Here is a 14,345-nt window from a genome sequence, read left to right on the forward strand (position 1 = left end):
GCCTAGCACAAATCATCTATCAGCTGCCTGCTGAAGCCAACACTTCTTTCTAAACCCTGGTAGAGCTTCCTCTGCAACAAACACAATCCTGACCTTGCTGAGGGTGGGCACCTAGTTCAGTCCCGGGCAGCCTTGAAACCCCTCCCCAACCAGCCCATCCTCAAGCCCAGCGCTCCGCTCCGCCTTAGCGCACTCCCGGCAACCCTTTGGGGCGGACACCAGGCCCTCCCTTCCGCAGACTACATTTCCCACAGGCCTCTGCACATAGTTTTGTAAGGGCTTCGTTGCTGGTGTCACCTCGAGGTGAGTAGGTTGCAGACATTGAGGAAACGGGTGCGGGGGCGGCGCGGGGGCGGCGCGGGCCTAAGTGTGAGCCTAGTTGCTGTGACTATGGAATTTGGGACGATAATTGTGCTCTGGGTTTCCTGCTGTGCCCTCTGCACTTCCGCTTCAGGGCCGCACCGATCCGGCGGCCCAGAATGGCTCCAAGTTCAAGGTATGAACCCCAGAGTGAAGGCCATCAACAAAAAGATGCAGCCCTGAGAAAAACTATAGATCAAAAAACCACAGCTTAACCATTGCACCCTCCGGAGGAAAGTGGCGTGAATTTGGAGACATATTCCAGCCCTGGTCTTTGTACTCCGGCCTTTCGGTGTGATGCCGGGAAGGGGTGCCCCTTTACCCCAGGCTCCCAGATTTCCCTCTAGTATATGTGTGCTGTGTGGGCATGAGGCTGTGACTTGAGTTGGCCAGCCTGGGCTGAGCTCCAAGAAAGGCTCACTGTCCCAAGATTCCTGTCTCCTTCTCCAAACCTGCTGATCTTTAGGAAAGCAGGGAGAAAGGAATATATATATATATTCAATTCTTTATATATAATTTCAATTCTTTATATATAATTTATTATATATATATAATAAATTATATAATTTATTAATAAATTATATATAAAGAATTTATATCTAATCTATCGATATGCAGGGAGTCCCAAAAATGTATACAATTGTAACAGCTGATGAAAATTTTGAAAATGAAATATAATTTAATAAACACTGCCTTTATAATTATTCGAAGTGTGAGTATACATTTTTGGGGAACTAGTATAGGTTAATAGATACATACCTGTCTCAAGATGAGTTTCTGTTTCCCCTTTGTTCCATGAAATGTTACTGTTATTTTTCCAGACATTGGAATATTTGCTTCTGTAAAAGAGGAACAGTCAGCTCGGACTCAAAAAAGAAAAAACAGTGCTGTTATTAATCAGGCTGGGAGAGAAGAGGCAGATCAAGCCAGTTGCAAAATTAAGAAACATTATTTCTCCTTGTTGGGAGAAAGAACAGCACCAGATGTTAGACCCGTGGAGTCAGACCTGACCTTGGTTCAGCAACTTCAGTACTTGAGTTCTGGCTAAGAAAAAATTCAGAGCTAAGACTCAAATCGATAAGAGAAAGTTTATTTAGGAAGTCCCAGAGGTAGAAGAAGTGAACTGTAGAAGAAATGGGCTCAGGAAGCAAGTTACAGAGGCATAAGAGGGCCCTTGGAGCTTAAGAGAGAGAGGCAAGGAAAGTGCAGCTGGGGGAAGGGGTGGGGAAAGGCCAGGGTGTGCTCAATAGAGAAAGCCACACTGGGTCCTCCCTCTTGAGGGGATTTATCTGGAGGTCTGAGAGGAAAGTCCCAATAGAATATTTATCAGTTTTACAGGTGTATCTTTTCAGGGTCATGGTCTCTAGGATTGGTTGTTGCCATGACAGGGGTTATTTGTCAATGTAGCTGGTCCTGAGGTCAGCCATGGCATTGCTTGTCTGGTTTTGTTGCTTTTCTGGGCCTGGAGCTGAAGCACAACTGAGGCCTAGATATATCTGATGTCGGTCAGAGCCTCATTCTCCTGTGGGCTTAATGCTAAGGGTTACCCTTTGGCCCCCTCGTGAGTTCTCCCTCTAAGGCAGCGGTAGCCAACCTCATGGACCACCAGTTGGTGACCGCTGCTCTAAGGGGTTCTAATCCACATGACTAGCAACATGCCAGGGGAGGAAAGGTCAGGGGGTCTAAACTGCATGACCCAGCTACATGCTAGGGGAGGAAAGGTTACCCTAGGTGTGAGTGAGGTTCTTGTTTTCCCAGTTTTGCCCATTGCTAAGCACCTGGGGCCTTCTGCCTTGGTAACCTTCTGTACCTGGCCCATTGTTTTTCTCTGTTCCTGTGTCCAACTGCCTACCACATACTCAGGTCATGCAGCAATTGTAAAATTGCATAACAATTTTGTCTTTGAGAGATTACAGCTTTCTTACAAAGAAAGTGCTCCAGATCCACTTTGCTATTTTTATTTTATTACTGGGGATACCCAATTGCTAAAGTACTCTCACTATATGGTAGTGTTCAACCTTTAATTAATCCCTGCCTCCTATTCTCACCTCAGAAACAGTAAACATTCCAGAATTGTTTCCCCTTTCCTCTGAATCCTTCAGCTGGTACTCAACCGTTTACAAGAGCTTCTCTCTCTCTTTCTCTCTCACCCACTACATTCCAACCGTTCCTGTGGAATAGGCATCTTCCATGTAGTTTTTAGCTAGTAAGGCTTTAATACCTGAACTACCTATTGATCTGGATCTTTGCTCTTCCTTCTCAGTGAATAATGGAGATGATGTAGGTAGGCATCCTGCCCCTCCTAACTATTACATGAACATTTAGCAATCATTTAATTTCTCCTGTGAGCTGCTTCTTAAACTCTTGCATGGTTTGCAAGGAAGGCTAACAACAGAGCTTTATTTTAGACTGTGATTTGTTGCGACTAGTTTAGTTGGACTCATACTAGGTGCCTTTGATCTTCGCCACTGCCCTGAGGTCAAAGCAGAGAAAGATACGAGTGGTAATTTGGTAAGATTTTTAAATGAAGATCTGTGTTAACAAAAGAAGGGATTATTAGTAGAAGAGAAGCAAAAACATTAGTAGAAATTTGAGAAGAGGTTTGAAGTTTTGGACAGCATGCGTTTGTTTCAGGCAAAATATTTATGTGGTTTTAAGAGAGACAGTTTAGTATAGTGGCTTTGGAACTAAATTACCAGGGTTCTAATCCTAAACCTGTCATTAGAATTGGGTGAACTTGGGCCAATTTATTTTATCTCTTTTTGCCACAGTTCCTTCGTTTGTAAGGGAGGATAATGATAAAACCTACTATATAGGATTGCTATCAATAGATGAAAAAATATATGTAAAGTTCTTAGATAATGCTTTGGACACATAAGTGCTTAGTAGATTTAGTTGTTACTATTATGTTGTAATTCCATGTTTTTTCCTATTACCCTAATCCAAAAATTGTGAGGATTTTGCCACTTTTACTTCATCCATTCACATAGCCCCCCTTTTGTAAATTGTTGATAATCAGGAGGAATTGCTTGGTCAACACGAAACTCTGAAACTTAATAGTATTATAAGAAAGAGCAGGGCTGAGAAATTCATTTTTATGGAAAAAAGGGGAATTTTCTTTTTTTCCCCTTTCTTTATTGATTAAAGTATTACATATGTGTCATTATCCCTCCATTGCCCCTCTCCCCCCCACTCATGCCCTCACCCCCCTGGTGTCTGTGACCATTGTTTATGCTTATATGCATGCGTACAAGTCCTTTGTTTGATCTCTCCCTCTTACCCTCACCCTCCCCTACCTTCCCTCTGAGGTTTGAGCATCTGATCGATGCTTCTCTGTCTTTGGATCTGTTTTTGTTAATCAGTTTATGTTGTTCATTATATTCCACAAATGAGTGAGGTCATGTGATATTTATCTTTCAAGGAGAATTTTCTTTAATAATTATGGGAAGAAGAGCATATAGGATTTTTCATCTATAGTTGCCTTTCATTAAATTTCTATTTGCTATTTTAAGTGCTTTATATGTAGTATCTTCTTTAATCCTCATAATAACCCTTTGATTGAGAACTATAATATCAGCATTTTACATAGGAAGAAACTAGGGCTGAAAAATTAAGTAACATGTCCAAGATCATATGGGTAATAACTATCAGAGCTGAAATTTATATTCTAGAAAACTGACAGCAAAGCCTATATTAGTAATTACAAAAGTATACCAAGCCTCATCATTATATTAAAAATTCTTCCTGCCTTAATAATCCATCATAAAGGAGGGAAGAGATATTAATATGATGTCAGCAAGCAATGTCCAGGTTTTCCTAAGGCTCTGTGGAGGGAAATGTATTTCCTACAGTAAAATTTATGCCTAACAATTTTCATTTTAGTAATATTCTAAGCAAAATGAGACTCGAAGAACAAGAAGGTCCAGCATCTGTTATAGGGCTTCAAAGGGTTGGTTCAGAAGCAAAATAAACTCATTTGTCAGCAAGATGTGAAGGAGGCAGCATGAGACTTCAGTCAGTGCTTAGAAGACATCAGTTAGGGACTTTGCGCCATTCTTTTCTAGATAGTGCTTCAACACACATGAGCAAATTAAATCATAGAGTTGGTTCATGAATTAGAAGCTAAAATTTAAAAGTCACTCAGGAAAAATAGCAGGGGTTTTTTCTTCTTCTTCTTTTTTTTTTTTTAGTGTTCTAATAAGCTCTTAGTTTAACAGAAGATGTGAAGAAAATGTTGAACTTCTTTGGAGTATTTTTATACTTTAGTTCACATAGTATTTAATATGATGATAAGTATCACTGACTGTCACTGTAAACATTTTAACTGGTCCTTCTAGGCATACATGTAATTTTTTTTCCTGTCAATATAGTTTAATACCGCACACGTTTTGTTTGTTTATTTGTTTTAACACAGTAGCTTAACCCATTACATAAAAACTGGCAACATTATCACTTTTTAATATTTGCATGATTTTCAAATGTTTAACCATTTTTCCAATAGATTATTTTCAGTTTGTATTCATTATAAGCCTTACCTGTCAGCATAACTACGCAAATATCTTTTTTAAAAAATATCTTTATGGTTGAAAGTATTACATATGTCACCTTTCCCCCCCCTCCCCACTGACCCCTTCTAGCCCGCCCCCAACCCCCACCCAAGGCTTTCACCATCCTATTGATTGCATTGAATCTGTAGATTGCCTTGAGTAGTATGGACATTTTAATGATGTTAATTCTACTAATCCATGAACACAGTATATTCCTCCACTTTATTATATCTTCCTCTATCTCTTTTTTCAACAAGGACAAGACTTTTACCTCCTTGGTTAAATTTATTCCTAAGTATCTTAATTTTTTTTGTTGCAATGGTAATTGGGGTTGTTTTTTTAGTTTTTCATTCTGAGATTCATTATTGATGTATAAAAAAAGTCATAGATTTTTTTTTATTGCTTAAAGTATTACAAAGAGTATTACATATGTGTCCTTTTTCCCCTCCGCCCTTGACAGTCCCCTAGCCTTCCCTATCCCCCAATGTCTTATGTCCATTGGTTATGCTTATATGCAAAAAAGTCATAGATTTTTGTGTGTTGATTTTATATCCTGCTACATTGCCAAATTCATTTATTAAATCTAGTATTTTTTTAATGGAGTCTTCAAGGATTTTCTATGTACAATATCATGTCATCTGCGAATAATGAGAGCTTTACTTCCTCCTTTCTAATTTGGATGTCTTTTATTTCTTCTTCTTGTCTGATTGCTGTGGCTAGGACTTTCAGTACTGTTTGAATAAGAGTGGTGAAAGTGGACATCCCTGTCTTATTCCTGTTCTTTGGGGGAAATGGTTTTAGTTTTTGCCTATTGAGTATGATGTTTGCTGTAGGTTTGTCATATATGGCCTTTATCATGTTGAGATATGCATCCTCTATTCCCACTTTGCTGAGAGTTTTTTTTTTTTTTTTATCAAAAATGGGTGCTAGATTTTGTTGAGTGCTTTTTTTGCATCTATTGATATGATCATGTGATTTTTGTCTTTCAATTTGTGTATTTGATGTATCACGCTTATTGATTTGTGAATATTGTGCCAGCCTTGCATCCCTGGAATGAATCCCATTGGTCATGGTGTATGATCTTTTTAATATATTGGAGGATCCGATTTGCGAATATTTTGTTGAGGATTTTAGCATCTATGCTCATCAGAAATATTGACCTGTAATTCATTTTCTTTGTAGTGTCTTTATCTGGTTTTGGAATTAGGATAATGCTGGCCTCAGAATAAGAGCTTGGAAGTGTTCCTTCTTGTTTTTGTTTTTGTTTTGTTTTTTGAATAGTTTGAGGAGTATAGATGTTAGTTCTTCTTTGAATGTTTTGTAAAACTCCCTTGTGAAACTGTCTGGACCCATGCTTTTGTGTGCTGGGCGTTTTTTAATTACTGCTTATATTTCATCAATTGGTATTGACCTATTTAGGTTTTCCGATTCTTCCTGATTCAGTTTTGGGAGATTGCATTTTTCAAGGAGTTCGTCCATTTCATCCACATTGTCCAGATTGTTGGCATATATTTGTTCATAGTATTTTCTTACAATCCTTTGTATTTCTGTGGTGTCAGTTGTTATTTCTCCACTTTCATTTCTGATTTTATTTCTTTGGGTCCTCTCTCTTTGTTTCTTGATGATTCTGGCTAACGGTTCATCAATCTTGTTTATTTTTCAAGGTTTCATTGATGTTTTGTATTCTTTGTTTTAGTCTCTATGTCATTTATTTCTGCTCTAATCTTTATTATTTCCTTCTCCTTTTACTGGGGTTTTCTGTTTGTTTTCTTTCTAATTCTTTGAGTTATAGGTTTAAATAGTTTATTTTTATTTTTTCTTGTTTTTTGAGGTAGGCCTGTAGTGCTCTGAACTTCACTCTGAAGACTGCTTTTGCTGTGTCCCAGAGATTTTGGGTTGTTGTGTGTTCATTTTTTTCCAGGAAGTTTTTTTATTTCCTTTTCTATCTCATTGGTAATCCATTTATTGTTTAATAACATGCTATTTAGCCTCCATGTGTTTGAATGTTTTTGAATGTTTTACTGTAGTTGATTTCTAATTTCATTCCACTGTGGTCTGAGAAGATGCTTGATATAATTTCAATATTCTTGAACTTGTACAGACTTGTTTTGAGTCCTAACATGTGGTTTATCTTTGTAAATGACCCATGTGCACTTGAGAAGAGTGTATATTCTGCAGCTTTGGGATGAAATGTTTTATAAATGTCAATTAAATCCATCTGATCCAGTGTGTCTGAAAGATGCATTCAGTGAAGTCAGCAGGGTGTTAAAGTCCCTTACTATGACTGTATTGTTGTTGATCTCTTGCTTAATGTCCTCTAGAAGTTTTCTTTTTTTATATATATCTTGATTTTTTTTTTTACAGAGAGGAAGGGAGAGGGATAGAGAGTTAGAAACATCAATGAGAGAGAAACATCGATCAGTAGCCTCCTGCACACCCCCTACTAGGGATGTGCCCACAACCAAGGTACATGCCTTTGACTTCAGTTTTCCAGGGTTGTTTTTTTCTGTATTTCAGTTATATTTCCACTTTGGTTCTGGGAGAGTGTCAGTGTAGTTTCCACTTACTCCACCACCATTTTTATGTGTACATATACAAATCGTTCCTTTACTCCCAGCAGTGGAGTTTGTGGTTCACAGGGTATTTAGAATTATAGTTTTTAAATGATGCTTCATGTAATTCTAAATTTGGATCAACCTAGTGTCCATTTTTCCATGGCCTTGCTATTTTTTCTAAAATCCTCACCCAAGGATATTTTTTCTATTGATTTATAGAGAGAGTGGAAGGGAGAGAGAAGAGAGAGATGGTAGGGAGGAGACAGGGAGGGAGGGAAGAAGAGAGGGAGAGAGTGAGAAACATTGATGTGAAAAAGACACATTGATAGTTTACCTCCTGCATGCACCCCCACCAGGGCTGGGGAACCTGCAACCAAGGTACATGCCCTTGATTAAGAATTGAACCCATGACCTTTTGGTCCACTGGCCAACCCCCTAACCACTGAGTCAAACTATCCAGGATACCGTGACCTTGCTATTATGGTGCATCATCAGACTTTTAGATCTCCCAATTCAGTTACTCTAAAAAGGTATTTTTTTTTTTGGGGGGGGGGGTTGCTTTAATACATATCATCATAATTAGTAGTGAAGTTTAGTATATTTTGAAAGGTTATTTCTATTTTATAGTTAATTGTTCTTGCTTCGGTTTCTCTCAGTAAAGTGGAAATCTTAGCCTTCAGAGGCAAAAATCAAAGTGAAAAAGATGGCTTTTTAGTTAGAGAAATGTGGATTCAAAACAAAACAGTGCTCTCGCATCTAATAATTGAAATTGGGCAAATGATTTGACCCCTGAGCATCGGTTTTATATTGAAAGGAGAGAAGAACTACATTGCAGATCAGTACTGAGGATCAACAAGTAGTGTGTATAAAGCATCCATCACATCAACGTTCTCAATGCCTGTTTGTTTTTTACCAACTGCAGCTGTCATGAATCCCCTTCCTAGTTTAGATACTGGAAGAGAGGGAGTGGCAAAGGATGTCATGCTATGAGAGGTCCTAACTGGGAAACAGAATAGTGAGTTCCCTGGCTGGGGAAAGGCCAGTGCAGCTTTACAGTGGCAGGAGCTGCCAGGATCAGTCTGTGTGGTTGTTATTCTTTGTGTTTATGAAGTTCAGGCAGAATCCCGGGGGCTCAAAAGAGATTCTCCTTGGTTGGTGTGGCCCTTTCTTGGCTCTGAAAAGTTGTACTAGAAGCAGGAGGAATTGCTCAGAACATGTTTGAATAATCTAATGTCAGGACCACATTGTCAGATGGCGAACTAGTCAGAATTTCTGCAGAAATATCTGGCTTTCTACACCAAGTCCAGTGTTGTTCATTGGGTTTCTTCAGGGCTTGGATTTCTTCAGACTCCCTTAACTCTCCTCCAGTTTGTGTGGGTATGGGATCAGTATGGGTGTAGTGGTGCAAAATAGGTAGGAAGCAGGAGTGGAAGGAAAAAAAAAAGCTCATATTAACATAAGTAATTTTGGGAGCTCTGAGGCACATCTGGTTTCCTGGCTTCTTTTTCTTCCAGATTTGGTTTATATGGATTTTGCAGTTTTCCAGCAGAAATCTTGAGAAGCACTAATCAGTTCAAAACCATGGCCTTTGTAAGTTGATGTTTCTTTCTCTCTCTCCCTTTTTTTACATATTGTCAATTTCTAGGTTATGCATACATACTCATTCCTTTTATTAAAAAAAATTTGTTTTATTGCTAAAAGTATTACAAAGAGTATTACATATGTGTCCTTTTTCCCCCCCTTGACATTCCCCCAGCCTCCCCTACCCCCCAGTGTCTTGTGTCCATTGGTTATGCTTATATGCATGCATACAAGTCCTTTGGTTGATCTCTTACCCCTCCCCCCCCCCACCCAACCCTGTAGTTTGACAGTCTGTTCGATGTTGCTCTGCCTCTGTATCTATTTTTTTTTTCCTTTTTAATATATTTTATTGATTTTTTTACAGAGAGGAAGGGAGAGAGATAGTCAGAAACATCGATGGGAGAGAAACATCGATCAGCTGCCTCCTGCACGCCCCCCACTGGAGATGTGCCCGCAACCCAGGTACATGCCCCTGACCGGAACCGAACCCGGGACCCTTCAGTCCGCAGGCCGACGCTCTATCCACCGAGCCAAACCGGCCTCGGCTCTGTATCTATTTTTGTTCATCAGTTTATAATGGTCTTAATTATCCATAAATGAGTGAGATCATGTGGTATTTTTCTTTCATTGACTGGCTTATTTCACTTAGCATAATGCTCTCCAGTTCCATCCATGCTGTTGCAAATGGTAAGAATTTCTTCTTTTTCTACAGCAGCATAGTACTCCATTGTGTAGATGTACCACAGTTTTCTAATCCATTCATCTGCTGATGGGCTATGGTAAATTGTGCTGCTATGAATATAGGGATGCATATATCCTTTCTGATTGGTGTTTCTGGTTTCTTGGGATATATTCCTAGAAGTGGTATCACTGGGTCAAATGGGAGTTCCATTTTTAACTTTTTTAAAAAATATATTTTATTGATTTTTTTACAGAGAGGAAGGGAGAGAGATAGTTAGAAACATGAATGAGAGAGAAACATTGATCAGCTGCCTCCTGCACACTTCCTACTGGGGATGTGCCCGCAACCAAGGTACATGCCCTTGACCGGAATCGAACCCAGGAACCTTCAGTCCACAGGCCAACGCTCTATCCACTGAGCCAAACCAGTCAGGGTGCATTTTTAACTTTTTGAGGAAACTCCATACTCTCTTCCATAGTGACTGCACCAGTCTGCATTCCCACCAGCAGTGTACATACTCATTTCTTATCCTGAAATTTCCTGTTTAACAGAACCCCATCCATGAACCTGCTGTAGTTTTTCTCATTCCCATGAGAATTGGGGACAAATAGTCCAGGATCCTCTTCACGTACTCTTTTTCTACCCTCTCCCCACCCCCCACTAACGTGGACTATCTCCTGTTTACAAAATCTCTCAAGAGCTATGAGGGAATAAAATCTTGATAAAAATGCAGGTATTCTCTGCAGAATATTCTGCCTATTCACTTTTTCCAACAGAACAAGCTTTTGATTTTAATACTAAACTTCAGAGATACTATATTTCTCTGAGTACAGTGAGTTTTATGAAGGAAAAATTTATATCCCCAACACACAATTTAACATTTTTAAAAAGTTTTTTGAACTATTTATTATTTTTTAATCCTCACTTGGGGATATTTTCCATTGATTTTTTTTTTTTTTTTTTTTAGAAAGGGTGAAAGAGAGAAGGAAAGACAGAGAGATACATAGATGTGAGAGTAACATCGATTGGTTGCCTCCGGCACACACCCCGACCAGGGCCCAGGTGGGGGAGGGTCTTGCAACTGAGGTACAAGCTCTTGACTGGAATTGAACCCAGGCACCTTTGGTCCACAGGCCGACGCTCTGTCCACTGAGCCAAACCAGGTAGGGTTCTTTTTGAACTTTTAAAACGACATATAGTGTACATAGAGAAAAGTGCATAAGTTCTAAGTGTACAGCTAAATGAATTTTTATAAATTGAATGCATGTATGCCACCAGTCCTCAGGTCAAGAAAGAGAATATAACTAGCGCTTCAGCTGTCCCCCTCTTAGCCACACCCTACCCACCCAGTCCAAATGTAACCTCTATCCTGATGTCATATACCATAAGTTAATTTTGCCTATTTTTAGAACTTGGTAAGTAAAATTGTATAGTTCAGTGCAACATTTTAAAACAAAAAACAATGTGCAGCAAGAGTCTTATTTTATTCCAAATGCAATTGATAGACCATCAGAACCATCTGCAGATGTTCTGAAATACATGCAAATATTCTTTAAGGGGATGTGTATATCTGGTGCTGCTGATTTATAAAGGAGGCATTAGACCATCATACTGAAAGTGAGCCATTCCTGCCATTATGTTTTTGTTGGAAATGCATTTTCATAGTGTACTTCACATGTAGCCCTTGTTTGTGCCTAGTATAAAATGAGTTCCTAAAAAGTTGGAAAAAGTTGGAAGAAACTGTGGAGAAAGAAACAGTTCAAGTGAGAAATAAGAGTTCAGTAAAAAACAAAACAAAACAAAAAAAACACACAATGAAAATACTAAAGCCAAAGTACATGTGCACTAACCCCTGTGTACTATAATTCTATACTGGGGAGAAATATGAAACTAGTTAAGGGGTTGAAATTGATGTATAATGCAATATAAATCTTTGATTTAAAAGGATGGGAAAATAGGTAATTAGTCAAAAATGTAATGATAGAATGCCTGACGGGGAATGGATTATTGATAAGTGGGAGACCCCAGTATTTATTTATTTATTTATTTATTTATTTATTACTTAAAGTATTACAAAGGGTATTACATATGTGTCCTTTTTTTCCCCCCGCCCTTGACAATCCCCTGGCCTCCCCTACCCCCCAGTGTCTTATGTCCATTGGTTATGCTTATATGCATGCATATAAGTCCTTCGGTTGATCTCTTACCCCCCCACCCTCCTGCCTCCCAACCCTCCCTGGCCTTCCCGCTACAGTTTGACAATCTGTTTGAGGCAGCTCTGCCTCTGTATCTATTATTGTTCAAAAGTTTATAATGGTCTTTATTATCCATGAATGAGTGAGATCGTGTGGTATTTTTCCTTCATTGACTGGCTTATTTCACTTAGCATAATGCTCTCCAGTTCCATCCATGCCATTGCAAATGGTAAGAGTTCCTTCTTTTTTACAGCAGCATAGTATTCCATCATGTAGATGTACCACAGTTTTCTAATCCATTCATCTACTGATGGGCACTTAGGCTGTTTCCAGATCTTAGCTATGATGAATTGTGCTGCTATGAACATATGAGACCCCAGTTTTGAACTTTCCTTGAAGATCTATGGTTTGATGAGAGAATCTTATCCTATTTGATTGCTATAGGGAAAATTCCAAACTTCTCCACATGAGATTATTATTGGCTGGACTCTGTCTCTGTATGTGTTGAGGTTTTGTGATATGTAAGGCTTTTACAATTGGGTGGATTAGGTAGGGATGTGATTAGGGCCTTATGTTACAAGTCCTAAAAGCAGTACATAAAATTTTAGGCTTAACCATGAGTTCTCCTGCTCTCACCAGATATGCTTATCATTCAGCAGGAAAGACTCCCTATGTGGTTAGTTCCCCTATCAGTCAGAGAAGCAGCCCTCCTGATTCTTAATGTATTGGTTTTACTTCCCTGCCAGCCTGCAGAATTACACAAGCCCCATCACATCCTCCTGTGGGAACCAGGAAACACCTCACCCTCTTTTTACTACAAAGCCTGCCTCCCACAGACCCTGCTTATTCACTCTATTCCTGAGTGCAACCCCTGTGTGGCTCTGCATGACGTTTGGTGTCCTCCTTGGCTGGGCTGTGAGTGTATATGACTAATACACTATTGGTGTTAGGTATTAAGCCTCTCATGCTATGTAGGGCCTGGGAATCCTCCATCTAATGAATGAATAGGAGGTGATCAGAACAGGACTGCATATAGAAATATTAACAGTCATCTAGGAAATCCTGAGAGAAGAATACCAGCAACAAGTCCATTGTGTAGTTTTATGGGATGTGCTGGTCTAGAGCAGGGTTTCTCAACCTTGGAACTATTCATATTTTGAGCCAGAAAATATTTTATTGTGGGGGATTGTCCTCTGCATTTAGGATGTCTAAAGGTTTCCCTGATGTCTACCAATTAGATGCCTGTAACACACCTCCTTCCTCAACTTGTGACAATCAAAATTGTCTCTAGATATGGCCAGTTGTCTTCTGAAGAGTAAAATCACTCCTAATTGAAAACCACTGGTTCAGAATGATATCTTCCCAATTCAATATCCTCTGACTTAGGAATGAGGAAAGGTGGCCAGTGATGGATAATGGATAATAAAAAGTAAGAAGGACAGCCCTGGTGAGGTCGAGAAGGCCCTGGTGAGGTCGAGACGGCCCCGGTGAGGTTGAATTGGCCCCGGTGAGGTTGAATCGGCCCCAGTGAGGCTGGAACAGCCCCGGTGAGGTTGAAACGGCCCCGGTGAGGTTGAGACAGCCCCTGTGAGGCTGGGACGGCCCCGGTGAGGTTGAGACGGCCCCAGTGAGGCTGGATCGGACCCAGTGAGGCTGAAACAGCCCTGGTGAGGCTGAAACAGCCCCGGTGAGGTTGAGACGGCCCTGGTGAGCTTGCAATGGCCCCAGTTAGGTTGAAACGGCTCCGGTGAAGTTGAAACAGCCCCTGTGAGGTTGAGGCAGCTCCTGTGAGGCTGAGACAGCCCTTGTGAGGCTGAGACGGACCTTGTGAGGCTGGGATGGCCCCTGTGAGGCTGAGATGGCCCCTGTGAGACTGAGACGGCCCCTGGGAAGCTGAGAAAAATACCACATGAACTCACTCATTTATGGATAATAAGGACCATTATAGACTGATGAACAAAAATGGATACAGAGGCAGAGCAGCATTGAGCAGAATGTCAAACTACAGTGGGAACCCTGGGGAGGGTTGGGGAGGTAGGAGATCAACCGAAGGACTTATATGCATGCATAGGAGAATAACTAATGGACACAAGACACTGGGGGGTGGGGGAAGCCAGGGGAATGTCAGGGGGGTGGGAAGGAGACATGTGTAATACTCTTTGTAATACTTTAAGAAAATAAAAAAATAAAATGTAAAAAAAGTAAGAAGGTCATCCAGATGCATAAATATTAGATAATACAGACTGTGAGATTTGAGGAAGACTTTTGAATTAAAACATCTAAATAGAGAAAAGATTGAATATCACATATTTAAAATGTAGACTACCATGTAGCAAAGTTTGAAAATTTTATTAAAAAAAATTGGTAATAACAGGGGAAATGTTTATAATAAAAATAGGGGCCCAGTGCACGAATTTGTGCACCT

General features: G+C 39.9%; 1 protein-coding gene across 1 annotated transcript in view; it reads left to right on the plus strand.

Moving 5' to 3' along the window:
• Positions 1-300: 300 nt before the first annotated feature.
• ZFP14 (ZFP14 zinc finger protein) overlaps positions 301-14,345 on the plus strand; it is a 36,779-nt gene continuing 22,734 nt past the window's right edge. The window contains exons 1-2 of the mRNA XM_081107912.1: positions 301-496; positions 8,977-9,052. Of these exons, the coding sequence (XP_080964038.1) occupies positions 480-496; positions 8,977-9,052 (93 nt within the window). The 5' untranslated portion in view covers positions 301-479. The remainder of the gene's footprint in view (positions 497-8,976; positions 9,053-14,345) is intronic.

The sequence above is a fragment of the Myotis nattereri genome, assembly GCF_964212035.1.
Source record: "Myotis nattereri genome assembly, chromosome: 15".
Taxonomy (NCBI): domain Eukaryota; kingdom Metazoa; phylum Chordata; class Mammalia; order Chiroptera; family Vespertilionidae; genus Myotis; species Myotis nattereri.